Source organism: Stigmatopora argus, chromosome 16, assembly GCF_051989625.1.
Source record: "Stigmatopora argus isolate UIUO_Sarg chromosome 16, RoL_Sarg_1.0, whole genome shotgun sequence".
NCBI classification, from domain to species: domain Eukaryota; kingdom Metazoa; phylum Chordata; class Actinopteri; order Syngnathiformes; family Syngnathidae; genus Stigmatopora; species Stigmatopora argus.
The window spans coordinates 3,400,907-3,420,129 of NC_135402.1; the positions used below are offsets into that span (position 1 = coordinate 3,400,907).

General features: G+C 41.2%; 1 protein-coding gene and 1 long non-coding RNA gene across 3 annotated transcripts; one reads left to right on the top strand and one right to left on the bottom strand.

The window, feature by feature from the left end:
- Window positions 1-2,510: 2,510 nt before the first annotated feature.
- Window positions 2,511-18,195, top strand: olfm1b (olfactomedin 1b). Of its 2 annotated transcripts, none has more exons than XM_077622164.1 (6): window positions 2,511-2,987; window positions 8,462-8,611; window positions 8,678-8,833; window positions 10,350-10,569; window positions 14,468-14,574; window positions 17,316-18,195. In XM_077622164.1, the coding sequence occupies exons 1-6, from the start codon at window positions 2,922-2,924 to the stop codon at window positions 17,988-17,990; spliced, it is 1,374 nt and encodes a 457-aa protein (XP_077478290.1). In that variant the 5' UTR covers window positions 2,511-2,921; the 3' UTR covers window positions 17,991-18,195. The 2 variants fall into 2 exon arrangements, with proteins under 2 accessions (XP_077478290.1, XP_077478289.1); XM_077622163.1 differs by lacking the exon at window positions 2,511-2,987 and adding an exon at window positions 6,096-7,284.
- LOC144090572 (uncharacterized) lies at window positions 4,731-14,545 on the bottom strand. Its single transcript, XR_013305438.1, has 2 exons — window positions 14,452-14,545; window positions 4,731-5,029 (listed from the first exon to the last, which is right to left on the bottom strand). It is a non-coding gene; the product is annotated as an uncharacterized LOC144090572 (long non-coding RNA).
- Window positions 18,196-19,223: the final 1,028 nt, after the last annotated feature.

The window sequence follows — 19,223 nt, forward strand, 5'->3', positions numbered from 1 at the left end:
TGAAAACCGACTTAAAGATGTTAGGAAATGGTGAGCATGTCAAAATATCTCAAATAATATTAATGTTTTTTTTCCTTTCATAGTTATTATTCCCAAAACAATGCTTCAAAGAATATCCACTTTTATTTGGCAATTCTGGTTGTGACATCACAACCAGAGTTGGTTGTGACATCACAACCAGAGTTGGTTGTGACATCACAACCAGAGTTGGTTGTGACATCACAACCAGAGTTGGTTGTGACATCACAACCAGAGTTGGTTGTGACATCACAACCAGAGTTGGTTGTGACATCACAACCAGAATTGGTTGTGACATCACAACCAGAATTGGTTGTGACATCACAACCAGAATTGGTTGTGACATCACAACCAGAATTGGTTGTGACATCACAACCAGAATTGGTTATGACATCACAACCAGAATTGGTTATCATGTTTAGCTTTCAAGTGCCGCGCTAGACAGAAAGGCTGCTCAGGTGTGACATTTTTGACATTTTTTAGTGGGAGGGGCCAAGGTCGCTGAGAAAGGCGATGACTAATTAGGATGTAATTATTTTATTAAGCGTTTTGTGTCCCTTTTTTGGATTGATTTGCATCCAAAAGATCTGCTATCATTCCATATCATTTCCTTGGTGTAGAATTTGATAGCAGATTTCCAAGAGATGCTCAACAACCTTTTGACTGAACTGCCGCAAGCCAACACATTACGCTAATGGATACAAAAGGGAAGGAGAAGGACGTTGTCTTTTTATTTTATGAATTGAACAAGAATGATGGTTAGCCTACAGTCAGATTTGTGCAGAACAAAAAAGATGAAAACGTCGCCACGCTGATTGCTAATGCGCTGAATAATAACGAGTGCTCTCGGGGCTCGTAGTAGTCATTGAAATGTTCATGGCGGCGTGCCAAGTTACTTCAATTAATCGAGATTCGGGCGTGCTAATGCTCGCGAGGCGAAGCAACACAGTGAGCTAAACTCCGTAGCAAAAAATATAGATAGAGTGATAAGGATTAAACTTCTATAATTGAAAACTTTAGAACTACAGCCCGACAGATGCCAGTTTTTAATTGGCTCGCATTATGAAAATCTGAAAAAAAATCAGCCTAGTCATGCAAACAGCGCCCTCATCAGCTCAGGGTTCAAAACCTGACAGGTTGAAATACAAAATACAAAACAGTACGCTACGATATGACGTAAATCGTCATATTTAACGGATCCAAACTCATAGACCAAAGTCTGGACAACTGCTTTGACTACATTGAAATCCAGGAGGCGTCGCGGTCCACCCACGATGCGCAAAGAACAAAAAAATGGCTGCTGACATTTCAAAAGGTCGTTTATAACAAACAAGTCATCATGTTCACGGCAGAGGGATGGACGCCGATGGACGGACGGGGCAATAATGACCTCTCAGGACTCGGCTCACCCGCTTTCATATTCATCATAAATCAGTGGATGGCAACGGCGCTTGTTAACACGGAACTAATCAGGGCCGTTGCAGTAAAGGAAGCAGCGGTAGAGCAGCCGGGATGGGGAAGAAGAGGGGAAAGTGATGAAAGGGGGAATTAATGGCAGCACGCTCGGGGACCGAGGAGAGAAATCTGGTGGGGACCTAAATTTAAAACCGCTTCCTCCTTCCTTCTATTTTGGATCCCTTTTTATCTGAGAAAAAGAGTGTTTTCTTCATCGAGTGTGGCTCAATATTAGATTTTTTTTGTCTACAAGTTTAACTGATGGGGGAAATGGACATGTCAATGGTTTATTATTGAAACTATTCAAAAGATGACACTTAAGAACTATGAGGCTTTATAAAGAAAGTGATTGGGGGAAAATTTAGATTTTGAAAAACAAAGCAATGCAAAAAAACGAATGGTATGTTATTGCAACTTAGGTTATTCTATTCAAAAGTTGACTCTTAAGAACTTTGAGCCCTGTGATTATTTTAGGTCATTTAAAAATAAACTAGATAGAATTATAAATAAATGTATAATGAATTCAAGTTAATAAAAACTAAGGTAGTGAAACTGATATGACTAAAAAGCGCTATTAACAGCAGAGAACGTCCAATCAGTTTTGAGTAGGAAGCCCAACTAAAGTTCATTCAATGAATTAAAGGGGTAAAAAAAAAAAACAATAAAAAATGATGTATGATGGATTAAAAAAAGGAGAAACTTACAACTGTAGATAAAAAAACAATAAAAATGATGTATGATGGATTAAAAAAAGAAGTAACTTACAACTGTAGATAAAAAAACAAAATTTGTTAATCTCAAATGCCTCAATTACCCTAAAAAACATGATTTAATTTATAGTGTCCATTAAAAAAAATCTTTCCAATGAATCCCTATCTCGTCTTCCTAATTGACCTCTTGATTCCGTAGTCATCATCTTTTCACTCCTGCCATTTGGAGTACCCAATACCCTCCCTCCCTCCCTCCCTCCATCCAACCATCCCTTCTCCTCCCGTTATCCCTCCCCCCTCCCTCCCTGCATCCCTCCTCCCCATCATTAGCCTGCAACTTCCGGCTCTCAGCACCTCGCGCTCGACCGCTCTCCCCAACCGGCAGCATCGACGGCATGACCCTGTTTCGACGGGGGTAACGTCAACTTTGCGCCCCCCCTAGAACGCTCTACCACCCATTGACCCAAATGCTACTAGCCTGACGTGCAAAACGAGAGAGAGAGACAGGAGAAGAAGGAGGCGCGTTGGAGACCAAAAGGATGCATCTGCGCTCGCATCCTCGCTGAGAAAAAAAAGAAAAGAGAGAGGTGGAGGAGGGGGGCTACTGTACGCTCACGTTTGGTCATCGAGGCACTAAAACGACAGCCGCAACGCCGGAAAAGGAGACGCGAGGAAGGCGGCCGTGGGAAAAAAAGACAAGGTGAGGGTGCGGGGGGCTCCGTCCTCACAGCGAGAGACATGCAGCCCGCCAGCAAGCTCCTCACGCTGGTCCTCCTCATCGTCATGGGCATGGAACTCACGCAAGTAAGCTCTTGTTTGGTCTTGAAAACGCCATTTTGCACTCTGCTTCCTGTTCCAAATGTCATCTGGCCCTCTAATTGGCTCGGGAGAAAGCGGATTTAGCGAGATCGTCAACGCCGACTCGGTGGTACTTTGTTCCCAAAAATGTTTGGATGTTGAAGTCGGTGATGGGAAATAAACTGCATTCCCTGCGAGTCCATTAAGGCGTAAATAATATTAGTACGTGGTGATCGGTAAACTAAAAAAAGGTACGTAACGTTTCAGAAGGTGGGTGTGACCCGCACGCAATTTTTGAGCAGGGCAAGTTGTGATATGGGCAAAGTTTGCAATATTTTTTTAAGGGATAAATTGATATCACCATGCAGGAAATATTATGTGGTCATTTTACATGGTTCTTTCTAGGGCAAGTGACTATTATTGGTAAAGAAATGTTATGTAATACATACGTAAACATCCCATTTTGGATCATGTAGGCCACGATATCTTTTGTTAAAGGGTGAATGTATTGATTAATGTTTTTTTAGATAACTATTGACTGCTGGGCAAGTTGTCATCCAACTTTATTGTGAAATTTTGGCCAAGTTGAGATCAAATTTTCATTTCATTTCATCATGAGATCAAAGTTCTGCCAATATTGTTCTTAAATCACAGCAATTAAATAGTTATGGTAAAAGGTTTTGCATTACAATTTTGCATATGTTAGATACGTCTTGTATAAGATACTCAAATTTTGGCTAGTCGCTACCAAGTTTATGCTGTACTGTTTATATGCATACAATATATTGCAACAGATTGTATTTTAAAACTGATAGTCGATAATAATTTAACGATGCGACTATTGCAAACTATCGTTCTTTAGAAAATCTTTTACAAATGTTTTACAGCATAGAGCAAATGACAATCTTCCCTTGATTATCATTTCCCATTTTTTTCTGCTATCAATTATTAATTGTTTTTTAAAGTTCATAAAAATGTGAAAATCCATGCTGAAACTCGTACTCAGCACTGAAAAACCCTACTTTGCGATTTTTCAATTATCACGGGCATGTCTGGTCTACATTAACCGCGATATTCGAGGGATTACTTTCCGTGTAGAATTTTTATTATTTCATGGCTTTCTTTTTGGTGCCTAAGGCTATGTTTACTTATTTTTACTAAGGATGAGCTCACAATAGATTGCAAGAGATCAATGCATCAACACAAGCTCTCACTACAAAGTGTAGATGATGAACGCCTGAGCCGCCATAACTTGATAAAAAGGGCGTTGGCGTCGTTATACCACTTAAAACTGGTAGGAAGGCATTCAAAAGGAAAATTGTTGCTGAAAAAACAGGCTCCATTGAAAATGTCTAATTTGTTGTTGAGTGCAGTCTGCCTTGAACGCAACAGAAACGTTTATTTATTTAAAGAACCATACCTTTCTGTTAATGGCATCCAGTGCACTTGGTTGAGTATTGAACTTTTAATGCCGTCGTTGTTTATAAAAATCAATTACATTACGTATGGTGGAGGACTTTTTCACTCTAGTTTAAATTTGTTGTTATTGTCGCATATTAGGGTTGTTTAGACAAAAAAAAATGATGCGATTGGCTGACAGAAAACTCGAATTGTATCCAAAGATGTGGATTTTACATTAAATTGCATGGTTTAAATGGCTTCTCCCATATTTATGGATATTTTCTAAAGACCTCTGACCCCTATTCGAGCGCAGGCACAATAAATAAACTACGATCCGAGTGACAAAAATCATTGAAAAGAAGCTCTTTACCAATCCTACGGTCTTGGAAAATATTGACATCTCACTGTGGCAGATCTCGATTCATTTCCAAATGTCAATCAAGAATGTCTATTCTATTCACTTTTTAAAAAATAAACATTGAACACTGACACGATCAAACAATGGCGGCTATTTACAGCGGCGAGTGGAAGCCATCAGTTAAAGGTACGTGGAGCTAGGTGAGCATACGATTCTCTCGTGCAGTTTATTTGGGTCAGGGCTGAATGGAGCACCGGCTGATTGACGGTAAGCCAATAGGAGGCGTGGCCTGGGGGAACGCCGTGTGTCGAATATTCGGTATGAAATCATAAGAACAAATCAAAAGCAAGATTAATAGACCTCAATGCAATTGATCAAAAATCACTTTCAAAAATGTGACCTTTTTCAAGACTTAATTGTCGAGTTAAAACTACTTGTTGTTGTTAGTGGTGTGTACACTATCATTTTTTTTATTTATCAGGCCATTGTTTGAGGGCAGATCCCAATGGAATCAGTTGACTTCAAAATTTGCACAATTCCGCCCAATAATCAGCGTTACACAGCCAATAAATTAAATGCAGTGTTGAGTTAAAATGGACTAAATATGAAGCTTGAGGTGAAACGCTGCGAGTAGCAGTCAGAGTGGGAGTTAGTACATTGTCGTGGTGCGCTTGTGGGCCGGGAGTGTGATTGCCTTTGTGTGTATGTGTGATTGTCGTCATGGCAACTGCGGCTCACTCTAACACAGCATGGGCTATGATGTTACTTTCTCAAAAAAAACATGTTTTGTGGGTTAGCAACTTTGAACGCTCATTTTCCAGCGGAAAATGAAAAGAGGATTTCTCATTTGTGACTTTTAGATAATTGGAGGAAAGCATATCTGGGCTTCTGCTCATGCACCCCATCCTAACGCAAAGGTCACAAGGGCAGAGAGCGCCGCCAATGTGGCAATAGTGCGCTTCGCCTCCCTAAAATTACGTTACAGAAACCAGCGGACGGAAGCAGTGCGGCTATTCCGGGGGTCTCATGCATGATGCATCGCTGCCATTTTCACACTGTCTTATTTCACGTGGCTGAACTGGATACAAAAAGCTTGGTGTATGAAAGCGAATGTCAACAGAAAGGGATGATATGAGTCATTGGTGGGAAGAGCGTTTCACCACGTTTATGGAGCCAAAGCTCATATTGTACATGAGAAAAATCACACCGGCATCAACACACAACCAATAAAAATGTCACACAAAGTCTTCCTGATAAAATAAAGCTTAACTTCTTGTAGGGCAAACATTTAACTCACTAGGCGCTAGACAAGCAATCTGTTTTTCCTGGGACGGGGTCAGAAAACGCCATTTTGCCTGGGATGGGTCATAAAATATGTGTATAATTGATTGCCGGTGATGGCAGTGAATATATGTTAATTCATCAAATAACACATTTTGATGAAATGTTGCCTGTTCAGGTGAACGCAAAGCTATAATGTTCTATGACGGGTAACAGGTAAAACGCAAGTGAATTGTGCATTCTGCCATCTTGTGGAGGAGCATTTAATTTCTTGCACATCACTACTAATTATATATTTCTTTAAAAAATATTTCTTCTTTGTATTGAACAGTTAGGACATGGACCTTAAACTTAATCCACCTCTGGCTTTTGCCTAAATTTAGATTGACTAACTCACCTCAGGCTTGAGAAAACGTCTGGACATCGCACATGCCTCAAAAATAGGCATTACTACATTTCACATGCAGATGGCGCCAGAGTCCGCCACTGCGTTCGACAATCGTTAGAGAAGCCGTATGACAAGCTTGGAGTTTGCTCAGAGGTGGCTTGAAGGATGGAAGCAGGGTTGTCGGGGTGACCGAGAGCATCCCCTGGCCACCGCGACAATTCTAGTTAATCCCAGATTGTCATCTCGGCCCAGGGGGGTTGTCGAGCCGGGATGAGCGGCTCAGACTGCAATCGCAGATTTTTCCACGAGCCTGGCTGACATCATTGCGTCTGGAGATAGATGCCTAGTGGCCCTCCCCTCCTCCATCCCACTCGCTCTCATCCATTCGGAGAGTGCTGCCTCCTAACGAAGGCAGGCGGGAGGCGGGTTGTGGGCGTGAAGCAAATAGTAAAGAGGCGCATCGGAAAGAGGGAGCAGTGCGCGGGAGAAAGCTGAACCAAGCGCAAGGGGTCCTGCGCCGGTTCCTTTCGGTCACTCCGGAGAAATTCCACTGCATCGAGTTACGTCGGGAGAAGAAGAAGATGTGCCAGGAACGGAGAACTGAGCCGGAGTCCCGGTGCCAACCAGCCAGCCAGACCGGGCTACGCCACCCCCGTTTGAAGCAAATCTTCCCAGGAGTGGTTGGAATGAAGACGGCGTGAGCGGAGGCTTACTTTCGGAGGAAGATGTCGGTGCCGTTGCTTAAAATCGGCGTGGTGCTGAGCACCATGGCAATGATTACCAACTGGATGTCGCAGACGTTGCCGTCTCTGGTGGGGCTTAATACCACCAAGCTGACGGCGGCGCACGGTGGCTATCCGGACCGCAGCACCGGAGTAAGTCTGCGGCTTTTTCCATTTCTCCTTTGGCTACCTAACTTTTTTTTTATCTCGAATAAGAATTCTGGTGACAATATGACAAAATCAAAGCCACATTTGATGGGTTAACCAGCAACAGGCATTTCAACTGTCCAACATGTGACAAAACTGAGGGTCAATCTACAAGAGCACAATCGCAACTCTCCCAAGTGGAGCTCATCAGTAATTCCCTCAAATTAATGACAAATGAAGCATTAAACACCTCAAACGTATTGTCTAAAAAACAACAGCCAATCGTTTACCAGTCTAAGTATCTCCCTAGACCAGTGGTTAAACCTAAAGGAGTTGTTTGAAGGTATTTGTTCTGGTCTGACTCGCCAAGAAACAAAAAAACAATGGCACGATCTGGTAAAGCTCGGCTCAAATCATCTGATTCATTGCTTTATTTCCTAAAACCCAAGACCAAATGTTAGTTTGATGAGGGGTTGGGCTCTTTGTCGCCAGTGCAGTGGAGCGTCATCTACATTTTTCCAATTTGTTCGCAGCTTCCACCTACAGATGAAATCAGCAGGTGCACGCGGGATTTGCACAGTGATTAATGTTTTTTTTTCCTCTTCCACGGTTTAGCCAGTCGGTCAGAATTCCTTTTCCTGCAAACGAATGAGTCCAGCCAGGAAAGGATTGATTCTGTTTGCCCTGATGGCACGAGAGCAAAATAATACAGATTGCGACTTTCCGCCATTTTCTGTGTCGAGGAACTTCGGCTATTACGTTGGGTCACCAAACTCTGATATCCAGAAGATAGCTAACAGATAGCATTGATTCCCAATCACTGCACTACAGAACAATTAAGCGTCCTTCTACTAGATGACAGAAGGTGCAATTACCCTCTGATGTTAACCTGTTGTTCATACAAGATAGCCGTTGAACTAAACAGACCTCCATTTGACAACAGCTAAGTCATTTTCTGAGTACATTGAGACAAGATTCTCATCATTTCACCAAACATTCCATCGACACGTAAGAAAAATTCATTGTCAGTTCTACGAATTAAATTGAATATCCTCACCTGTTCACGACCATGCTAAATGTTTCTCATTTACCTTGAATCAAGATCATCTACCATTCAGATGGCGCTAGATTATCTTTCTCAATCACCACCACCACTCAACACCCCACTTTTCCCGCCCTTCAGGTGCTGCCGGCCAACCCGGAGGAGTCGTGGCAGGTTTACAGTTCTGGCCAGGATGGCGACGGTAGGTGCGTCTGCACCGTGGTGGCACCCCAACAATCTATGTGCTCCAGGGACGCCCGCACAAAGCAACTGAGGCAGCTTCTGGAGAAGGTAACCCCGCTTTTAAGCTTTGCCGAAATGAACCGAAGCAAAGACGTCAACTGAGTTTGCTCTCAGGTCCAGAACATGACCCAGTCCATTCAAGTTCTGGACCAGAGAACCCAGAGGGAACTCCAGTATGTGGAGAAAATGGAAGTGCAGCTCCGTGGCTTGCAGACCAAGTTTAGGCAAGTGGAAGAGAACCACATGCAGAACATGGCTAAGCAATACAAGGTGAGGAATTGTACACTGTCATACCGATCTTGTTTGGGGGGGATGGATCAGTCCGATCCTGACATGCGAAGGCCTTACGTAAACTTTCTTGCAAAACGTTTGGGGTCACTCAGATATATAGATTTTAAAGAAAATCACAATCAATAACAATAACTTTTTCACTCCTCTCAATGGCACCCATTATGTTAATGACTTGGCTGTATATGTGAGAATCAATAATTACTAAAATAAAAAATAAAAAACTACATTTCCAATTGACTTTCAACTTTACTACAACCAAACAACAACATAAAGAATTTCTATATGACCCTAAATCTTTTTCAATGACAATTTACATGACCACTTAATGTGTTCCATTCATTCCATATTCCCTCCAACAATTGCCTCAACTAAAGAAAAAAAATCGGAACATGTTGGCGCCGTTAAGTTGCAAATTTTTAAAAATATATTCCTGAACATTTGCACGTTTGTTGCAATGTTTTGATTATTTAGCAGTACAATATTTTATATACTTTCAAGATCTGGTGCTGGATTGGTCAGTTCCAAAATCTACGGCGTGAGCCCTCCCATGCATGTTTACGGCCATACCCACGACTCACTACTCATTGCATGTGTGTTGTTGTTTTTTTGTTCTGTGCAAAACAAAAAACAAAAAAAATCTTGCGCGTTTTGTTTGTTGTGTGTCTGCTAGCGAGGTTAGCAAGCTGCTATCAACAGCCTGTCGTTTTCTTGCTTGCAGGGCTAACTTTAAGACATGTAAAGAGAGAGAGAAAGAGAAAGAGCCACAGGGAAGAAGAGGCAGGTCAAAAATCCAGATTTTTCTCCCCCTTTCCTTCCCCTTTGACCCCAGTGAGAGCTTTTTTTCGGGCAGTTATTTTAGTGACCATTACAGGCAGACACGCCCCCTCCCACACCACTGATCTCTTCCTGCATGTTAATTATTGCTGTCCCCCTCCTACTTTTGATTTCCAAGTGTAATGGATCTCCTCTAATTGTTGTTATTTCATTCTACTTGCTTTCGAGCTTTTGTCTATGCATATTTGGTTCCTCGACAAATCCACCAAGAACATTTTTGAAAGAAAAAACTCAAAACGTAAAATTCCAGTTGTGTGTGACATGTCAAAAAAGAAAAAAAAAAAGACGCATGTAACCCTTACTACAATGTTGCATTTAAAAAAAAAAGACAATGACCAATAAAGAGCTTTCCCAATTGTTGCTGGTGTACCGAGGGCTTGCTTTTTTTGAATTTTGATTTGTTTGTCTTAAGCGGCTGGTCACCGCCGGGACGGAACTTCGAGAGCAAAAAAAAAAAAACATTTGCTGGTTTGTGCACACGCACATATACTCACACAAGTACACACAACACACACTGGGGGTCTTGGTGGCAGGTCAGTGTTAGCGTAGCCAGGCAAAGCCAGATTTTTTTTGTTTTTCTCTCGCCGACGCTGGGGAGGGTGGCGGGGTCGGTTTTGCGAGGCGCCGTGACACTCAACCGAGCTTATTCTAATCCTTTCAGGCCATAAAGGCGAAAATGGAGGAGCTTAGGCCGTTGATACCGGTGTTGGTGGAGTACAAGGCCGATGCCAAATTGGTATTGCAGTTTAAGGAGGAGGTCCAGAATCTGACGTCAGTGCTAAGCGGGCTGCAGGAGGAGATGGGGGCCTATGACTACGAGGAGCTCCACAACCGAGTGTCAAATCTCGAGGAGCGGCTGCGAGCGTGCATGCAAAAATTAGGTAGGCCACAGCAGACGCAGACACGTGCACGCACTCACGCACAGAGAAGACGCTCAGGTACATTCACATTGTCACCTTCGACGTATACGGTTCATGTTGCATTTTGGGTAAAGTGAAAAGTGCAGCTAAAAGTTGCAGCTAGCGTATTTTTAAAAATTAAGAGGGTGAAGAAATAGCTATTTCTCGAAAAGGAGCTTTAATTGCATTTCAACTAAGACACAAACTGGCAAAAAATATTTTAAAATTAACTTGAAACGGTAGGTACTAACGTCCATGTGTCATTTTTTTTTATTTTTTTTTACTAGAAGTCACACCTGAGTCTAAGACGACGCACCAAAGAATACACAATGAGAGAAAAAAATAGATGTCGCAGTGGAGTATTAAGTCGCATTTTTGGAAGGCAATTTCTATTTTATTTTATAAGAAACCAAGAACATACTTTAAAGCATGTGTCAAAGTGGCGGCCCGGGGGCCTAATCTGGCCCGCCGCATAATTTTTTTTTGGGTGGCCCGGGAAAGTAAATCATGAGTGCCGACTTTCTGTTTAAGGATGAAATTAAAATGAAGAGTATAGATGTATATGAAATTTCCTGATTTTCCCCCTTTTAAATCAATAATTGTCATTTTTTAATCCATTTTATATTAAAAAAAGCTAAAATAAACATTGTTTTAGATCTATAAAAAAACTGAATATTCAGGGATTTTATTCCAGTTCTTTTAATCCATTTATTTAAAAAAAATCTAAAAATTATATCTAAAATGGTCCGGCACACGTGACGTTGACGTTAAAGCGGCTTTAAAGTAATAATAGTAAAATGGAGAAAATCAGACTAAACAAGCATCTGTTAACAGTCTATAGTTATATGAAAAACCTACTAACAAAATCTAACGGCAAACTATCTGTGTGATTTATAGTCTGGAAAATACGGTACTGGGGTTAATTCAGGCTCAATGACAACATCATGATCTTCTGACAAAAATACAGAGGCGATGCTGTAGTGATAAATGCTTTTACGGCTCGGCAAAGTCCTTTTACTTTCCAGTCCGTCGCCAGTGTCTTCTTCACACCTCTGTTACAAGCCCCGGCGCTAATACATGCACACCCACACTCGATTGAATAAGACAGCAGCAAGGCTGTAAATCACGGGTAGAATGTGTCCCTGTGCTTGTATTTTTAATTATTATTTCATTATTATGCACAGAGAGTTCTTGAGAAATCATTTTGGCTCGGTAATCCTAGCGAGTGACAAAATTCTCCGAATTAGTTACAGGTCAGCGAGTTCTCATTTACCACTTGAAAGTGTTTTCCCCTTAAAGTGCCCCTTAACAACACTAATATTTTATGACTTGAATCGATATGAAAACCCTACTCAACCTTTCCTTCATTCAAGAGAAATGATCCTTTTTATCCTTTCAACCTGCTATACCACATGCTAAAGGAATGACAAAAAGGGTTTGCTTATACGCTACTGTCCAACTCTTAAACGTAATCAATCTGCACAGATTACAAAAATAAATGGGCGTACACATCTGTACAAGTTACCTACCAAATGTCATTATGAACAAGAGAGCGATTTCCACCAAGAAAACTAGATTAAAAAAATAGTGTACACACCATCAACAACAACGCCTCCTACCTGTTCATGTCTATGCTAATGTCCACGGAACAGGTGGCTTCAGTATGATGAACTAAAGAGCATTTTGAGACTATCCAAGTTTTCTATGACTTAAAAATTGCTTAGCAATGACCCAGCTTTTTCCTTTAGAAATCTCAAGGGCTCACTTGTGCTCAGCAGGACTATTTTTCTTTTTCTCAAACAAACAGACTTGATGCTTGGAGCGCAATTGGTGCATGTAGACAAGATGAGAAGAGATAAAAGACGAGGTCGCGCAGCGAGAGGCGGCAAAAATCGAGGCTCGCCGGTCCTTTCATGTCGAGACAAACGCTTGTTGAGATTCCACTCGTGAAGGTCAATCAACCGCATAAGCGGCAGTGGGACCGAACAGGAGGGGGGAAAAGTCTAATTAAAGTTATAAAGTTCAATGGAAGGGCAATTTTGCCGTGGACGGAATCTCGAGAGTTATTCGCGAAGACTTTTGTTTTGCTATGGCGAGTTAATAAATATCAATTAAGCGATACGGGTCTGTGTAATATACAGAAGACATTATTGGGCATAATAGGACGCCTAGAAACGGTTCAAATGCTGGATGTCCTGTGACTTTTCAGGTAAGAGCTTTTGTGAGTCTACCTTAATGAAGTAAGAATACTAGGAGGATCACAAAAAATAGCTTAAGTATTTTCTGTCCTTCAACCTTTGTCGGAGAATCGTCCAATGGCACTGCTCAGGGAGATAGGATGGGGACGGGCTACAATGGTCATTGATCAAGGGGACGCTTCAGCTGGCCGGGCAATAATCAAATCGATAAATCACCCGCCGTCACATCCCAACAACGTGAGCGCTTGGGGCTAATCCTCAATGCTGATGAATGGCGCAGGAAGTCTATACTAGTACAGACTTGCCATTATTCTAACACCATTCCCTCCACTCGCTTGTAGGGAGGAGTTCGAAATTGACCATAAGTCTTGGCTAGCACTTCAAATAATACTTCATCAACTGTTTAGGTTAAATAATGACTATAAGACTTGGTTTCGGAGCTCAAAACAGGGTGGCTAAGACAATAAAGTTGACTATGCGGCGCTTAACATTGTCATCATCCCAGTTGCCCAAAACAGTGTTTTGTCATCAAGCCGCCACTTTCTATCGGGTTTATTTTGATTTCCATACATTTAGGCCAACAAGGGATTAAACCCTCCAGACTTTATTAGAGCGTCCTAAAATGGAGGCTTAATTGCAGAAAATAAACGAATGGTTAAGTAGATGAAGCATTTATGACTTCATTCTAATCCTGTTGAGGATGATGGAAGAGATACAAGCCCTACTGTAAATAGTAAATGCTGTGTATATCTCTAACAGTGAATCATCGGTGACCCTTACAAATGCATTGCTTTGAATGTAACAGATGATAAAAATGATAGAACCAAAGAGTCAGTTTGTGTAAACATAAACTTACCTTATGTATGGGCGTCTATTGACATCGATGGTAGCTACGTAATGGGTTCGGGAATGATGGAATTTAGGTTTTGGGGAAAGTTTCAAATCCAGGCAACACTTTTAAGACTTCAGTTATCTTAGAATGTTCAATTCCCAACAGAACCATCAGAATAAATTTTATCCCATAATTACAGCTAACTGACAGACACATGGATCCTCTACTTGGAAGTGAAGATAGAAAAGTGGAAAAACTTGGAGCATTTAACAGCAGGGGGAGGTTTTAAGAGGCTTAAAAAGAGACGAGGAGTTGCACAGTTAGCGGATAATGACTGGAAATTTGTGCAAAAGGGGCTAATGACGAGCCGAAACAGGCTATTATGACTCGGTCTTTAAATTAGTGGCTCGAAATGGCTCATTACCAATGAAGCCATCCAATCATCCTAATCGACATTTGCCCGAGCGAAATGGCGTCCGAAGAAATGGATGCTTAACGGCAAGCGTTTTATATCCCTGAACTAATCCGTTCTCGTTAAAATCGGAACGCGGGTCGTGTAGAGTGGCGGCCACGCTAGTTTTGTCAAGTTCGCACGTAGAACTCCATCATTGCCAATTAAAAACATAGTGAATACACAGAGCAACTCATGTGTGAGCGGAATAGCAAGAAGAATCTATTGACCGTTTGAAAGGAAACGGAGAGCGGCCAGATGGACTTCAACTCCCTCATCTTTCAGGCAAACTCGTTTGGATGTCAAGCAAATGAAATCCTGGCCTAATGAATTGCTGTTTCAGATAAAGCAACCCTGAATGGTTTTGGCTCCTGTCTTCTTACCTCCTGTCCTTTGCAGCATGCGGCAAATTAACGGACATCAGCGACCCCATCACTATCAAGACGTCGGGGTCCAGGTTCGGCTCCTGGATGACGGATCCCTTGGCAGCTGAAGGAGACACAAGGGTATGTCGGTTCACTTTTATATTACATTGACTCTTATGAAAGCTTATTTGAAATGATTTGCTTTGGCTTGATACCCTGCGAGAAGTGCCGAAATATCCGAACTTGGAAATGATTGACCTAAATAAATATTGAAGCTAGCGTCTTGTGTCGTAACTAGTGCTCGTCTGTACGTCGTGTTCAAAGTTAGAGCTGACATATCGTGGAAGTTGTAAAAAGAGGCTGTCTTCATAAAATAAGGAGGAATATTAAGATGCATGGGTGTACAGAATGTACTGGAATGGGGATAGAAGCTCAACGGCTCTTTACAATGAGCGCAAAACCCAAGTAAAGCTCCTCCGACACACCATTCGACGAGCGTCTGTGGACCCAGTCTTTAGGTTGGCACTCATTGGCCTTTGTTGGCAGCTTTTCAACCGCCGTTGACTCAGCCAACGGGACAAATGAGCGAAACGGAATTGCATTAAATTCCCCCTTGGATCATTCCTGAAAGAGACGTTTGTTACAGAAAAGAACGCAGCTCAACGTGCTTAAGCCGGAAGGGTAGAGATTATCGCATTCTTAAATGATTTGGAAATGCAAGATAATATTGAGTCACATCACTCAAACCGAAAGCCTGACTTTTTATTCGTCTCTGATGACAGTCTATGACAATTGTGGGAGAAAATACTAAATATTTCTTGTTTACCATTATGCGGACCCTTCTCAGTTAACTACAAGTGCTAATTATCTATGTAGAGGGTGACACCTTCTTCCATCCACTACGAAACTCTAAAAAAGGACACGTTACAATGAATTGCATTTGTTGATCAACGCTTAAAGATGTAAAACGAGCAAATTTGGAGCACATTTACCATTTGCGATTGTCGGCTTCGTCTTTTTAATCGCATAATTTTAAAAACAAACTTCTAACCCAGTGTGACACTTTCTCAACACAACACAAACATGCAAATATGGCATATAAATCATTGTAGATTCAACCAGACGCAGCGCAGCGGACAAGCAAAGGTGAGCGCAGCGGGTAAACACATTTTATTGGCGGCAAAACAGGAGCACTTTATTGGGCCCCACGATAGCAACGACCCAACTTTCAATGTCACGTCGGGAGGATGAAGAGCATCCACTGTTATGTAAATTGCTTCCTGGAGGCTGCTTCAACTTGCAAATTGCTGACCTAATGTTATATTTAGCATGCCGCCAAGGCTACCTGGAAACGAATACATAATAAGCAGATCACATGAAAGAGATGCTGTGCTATCCTCGCGGGGCGTGAAAGTGGAAAAATGCAGGAAAGTGACAATAGCATGCCGCTGTCTATTCAACTTCTGTTTTTTTTTGTCCTTTGCTGAAAAGTATTTCATGTCAAGAATTCCACTGTCAGTGTTGAATTTGGAATGAGGAGAAAATATTGGAAATTGTGAGACTGTTCGACACAGGACGTGGAAAGAAAAAAGCTAGATGAAAGAATATTGTGGCATGTATCGGCACTAAGAAAAACAAACAAAAAATATCTTGTGAGATAGGAACGCTAAGATTGAATACTGGATTTGAATAAAAAGCTTTTCTGAAGTGATTTATAAATAAGTCAATCCCAGCGGGATGGTGCGTGGCGGCATGACAGGTAAAAGAAAGATCAAAAGTGTTTGAGCCTCTGGTGCAGAACAGGAACTGTGAGTGTGTGTGTGTGTGTGTTTAAAGCTTCTGAGAATAGATATTTTATTGGGGGTAGAACCATCCTTTGTCCATCCGACCGTGTTCATCCACCATTACATCTTGGCGCTGCCTGTTTCGCGGAGAACTCTGCGCTAATTTAATTGGGATGCTTGTTGACTGTGTAATGTGATCTGTTCAGTGCAAGTGAACTGCCTACAAAAATGAGCGATACGCAAAGGAAATGTCTGGAATTGCTTTGACTTGAACTGTAATGATCTATTAGTTTTGAGACGCTGCTCATTGGATTCGTGACTCGTTTGCATATTTGCAGACACGGAACGGTTGTGCCCGCTTTTCCCTGCAGTTGGTTTGTTTGCATTGTACTGTGTGTAATTAATCCAGAAGTATATACTGAATAATGCAAGATGCGTTTCTGCACCGGATTCATGCGTTTTCATTTAGCTGGTTAAAATTCACGTACGGCGAGAGGCAGGCTGACGCGTTGCAAACTGTTGACGTCGATCTGTCTGTCTTCTTAAATCAGTGCTGACGAAATCCTGTGGCGGTGCCAGAGAAAAGGTCAGCGTTCTGACTGTAGAGTGTAAAATTTAAAGGGTAAAGCAACATGGCCGATCTGTTGTATCATTTTTCGATGCTGCTCTATCCATTATTTAGCCAGCCGGCATCCCTCTGCCAATTGTTTCAGCAAGACTCCATTTTGTGGATCCATACATTGGTATTAGGAAGCGTGAGGGAAGGAAATGTCAATTTCTGTTGGTGAATGAAGCTGTTAGCCTCCTGCGGTAGCAGTTTGGCAGAGGTCCCGCCATCGACAACCCGAACAATGCACGAATTAAGTCTAAGACGAGCTGTTTTGATTGAATTAGCTAGCAGCCACATTGGACGGAGCTTTCCAATGAAGTCACAAAAGGATGAAGTAATATTTAGACTCACAACACAAGGCAAGGTCATAACTCAAAAACATGTAAATTGAGGCAAGTCGAGGTATTATCGTGTTCCTCCTTCGTGTCTGCTGGCTGATACGATTAAATTTGTTTGGAATGACGATTCTCATTTACTGTGGCTGACAGGTCTGGTACATGGACGGTTACCACAACAACCGCTTTGTGCGGGAGTACAAGTCCATGCAGGACTTCATGTCAACCGACAATTTCACCTCCCACCGGCTCCCCCACCCTTGGTCCGGAACGGGCCAGGTGGTCTACAACGGCTCAATCTACTTCAACAAGTTCCAGAGCCACGTCATCATCAAGTTCGACTTCCGCACCTCCGCCATCAGCAAGTCTCGGCAGCTGGACTACGCCGGCTTCAACAACGCGTATCACTACGCCTGGGGCGGCCACTCGTACATTGATCTGATGGTGGACGAGGGGGGCCTGTGGGCGGTCTACGCCACCAACCAGAACGCCGGCAACATCGTGATTAGCAAGCTGAACCCCAACACGCTGCAGACTGTCAAAAGCTGGCCCACCAACCACCCCAAAAGGAGCGCCGGCGAGTCGTTCATGATCTGCGGCACGCTGTACGTCACCAACGGCTACTCCGGCGGCACCAAGGTCTACTACGCCTACTCGACCAACTCCTCGACGTACGAGTACATAGACATCGCCTTCCAGAACAAGTACTCGCACATCTCAATGCTGGACTACAACCCTCGGGACCGCGCTCTCTACGCTTGGAACAACGGGCATCAGGTGCTGTACAACGTCACGCTATTCCGCGTCATTCGCTCGGAGGAACTGTAATCGCGGCAAAACGGGATTGTACGAAATAAAGTATGTACCTGCGAAAGAATGTACACAGAGGACTTTAACGGAGAAAATATCGAGAAATATCAGAGGGTTAGATTTAAAGGAGAACTGAACAATTTCGTTTTTCAAGAAACTGTTGACTGTGACACCACAGGTCAAAACACAGCATTCTAAATGCTATGAACCCAAATTTACGTCCAATTTACGTAATTATCACATGACCAAAGAGTTTGACTATTACAGTGACTAGCATATATATATACATACACATACACATATATACACACATATACACACACACAAACATACACATATATAAACACGTACACATATTCACAGACACATACACACACATATATATACACATTCACACATATATACATATATATACACACACATATACACATTTATATACATGTATACATATATACATACATACATATATATATATATATATATATATATATATATATATATATATATATATATATATATATATACACATACATATATATATACATATATATATATACATACATATATATATACATATATATATACACATACATATATATACATATATATATATATATACATACATGCATATATACATATATATATATACATACATGCATATATACATACATACATACACACACACACAAACATACACATTCATATATATATATATATATATATATATATATATATATATATATATATATATATATATATATATATATATATACACACACACACACACACACGTATATATACACATATACACATACAAATATATATACACACATACACACACAAATATACATACACACACATATATACATATATATACACATACATATATATATACACATTTATATATGTATACATATATACACACATACATATATATATACATTTATATACATGTATACATAAATACATACATACATACATACATACATACATACATAGTATATATGTACACACATACATAGTATATATATATATATACACACATACATATATATACACACACAAATATATACATATATACACATATACACACACATATATACAAATATTTATACACATACACATAATATATATGAGTCACTTGTCTTTAAATGGGTTAACAATACCAAGTATGAATTTTAGTTGGTTACATATAGTTATAGCTAAATAGTTGCAGTAGTCATTGAAAATCTAATTAAAAAAAAAAATGTA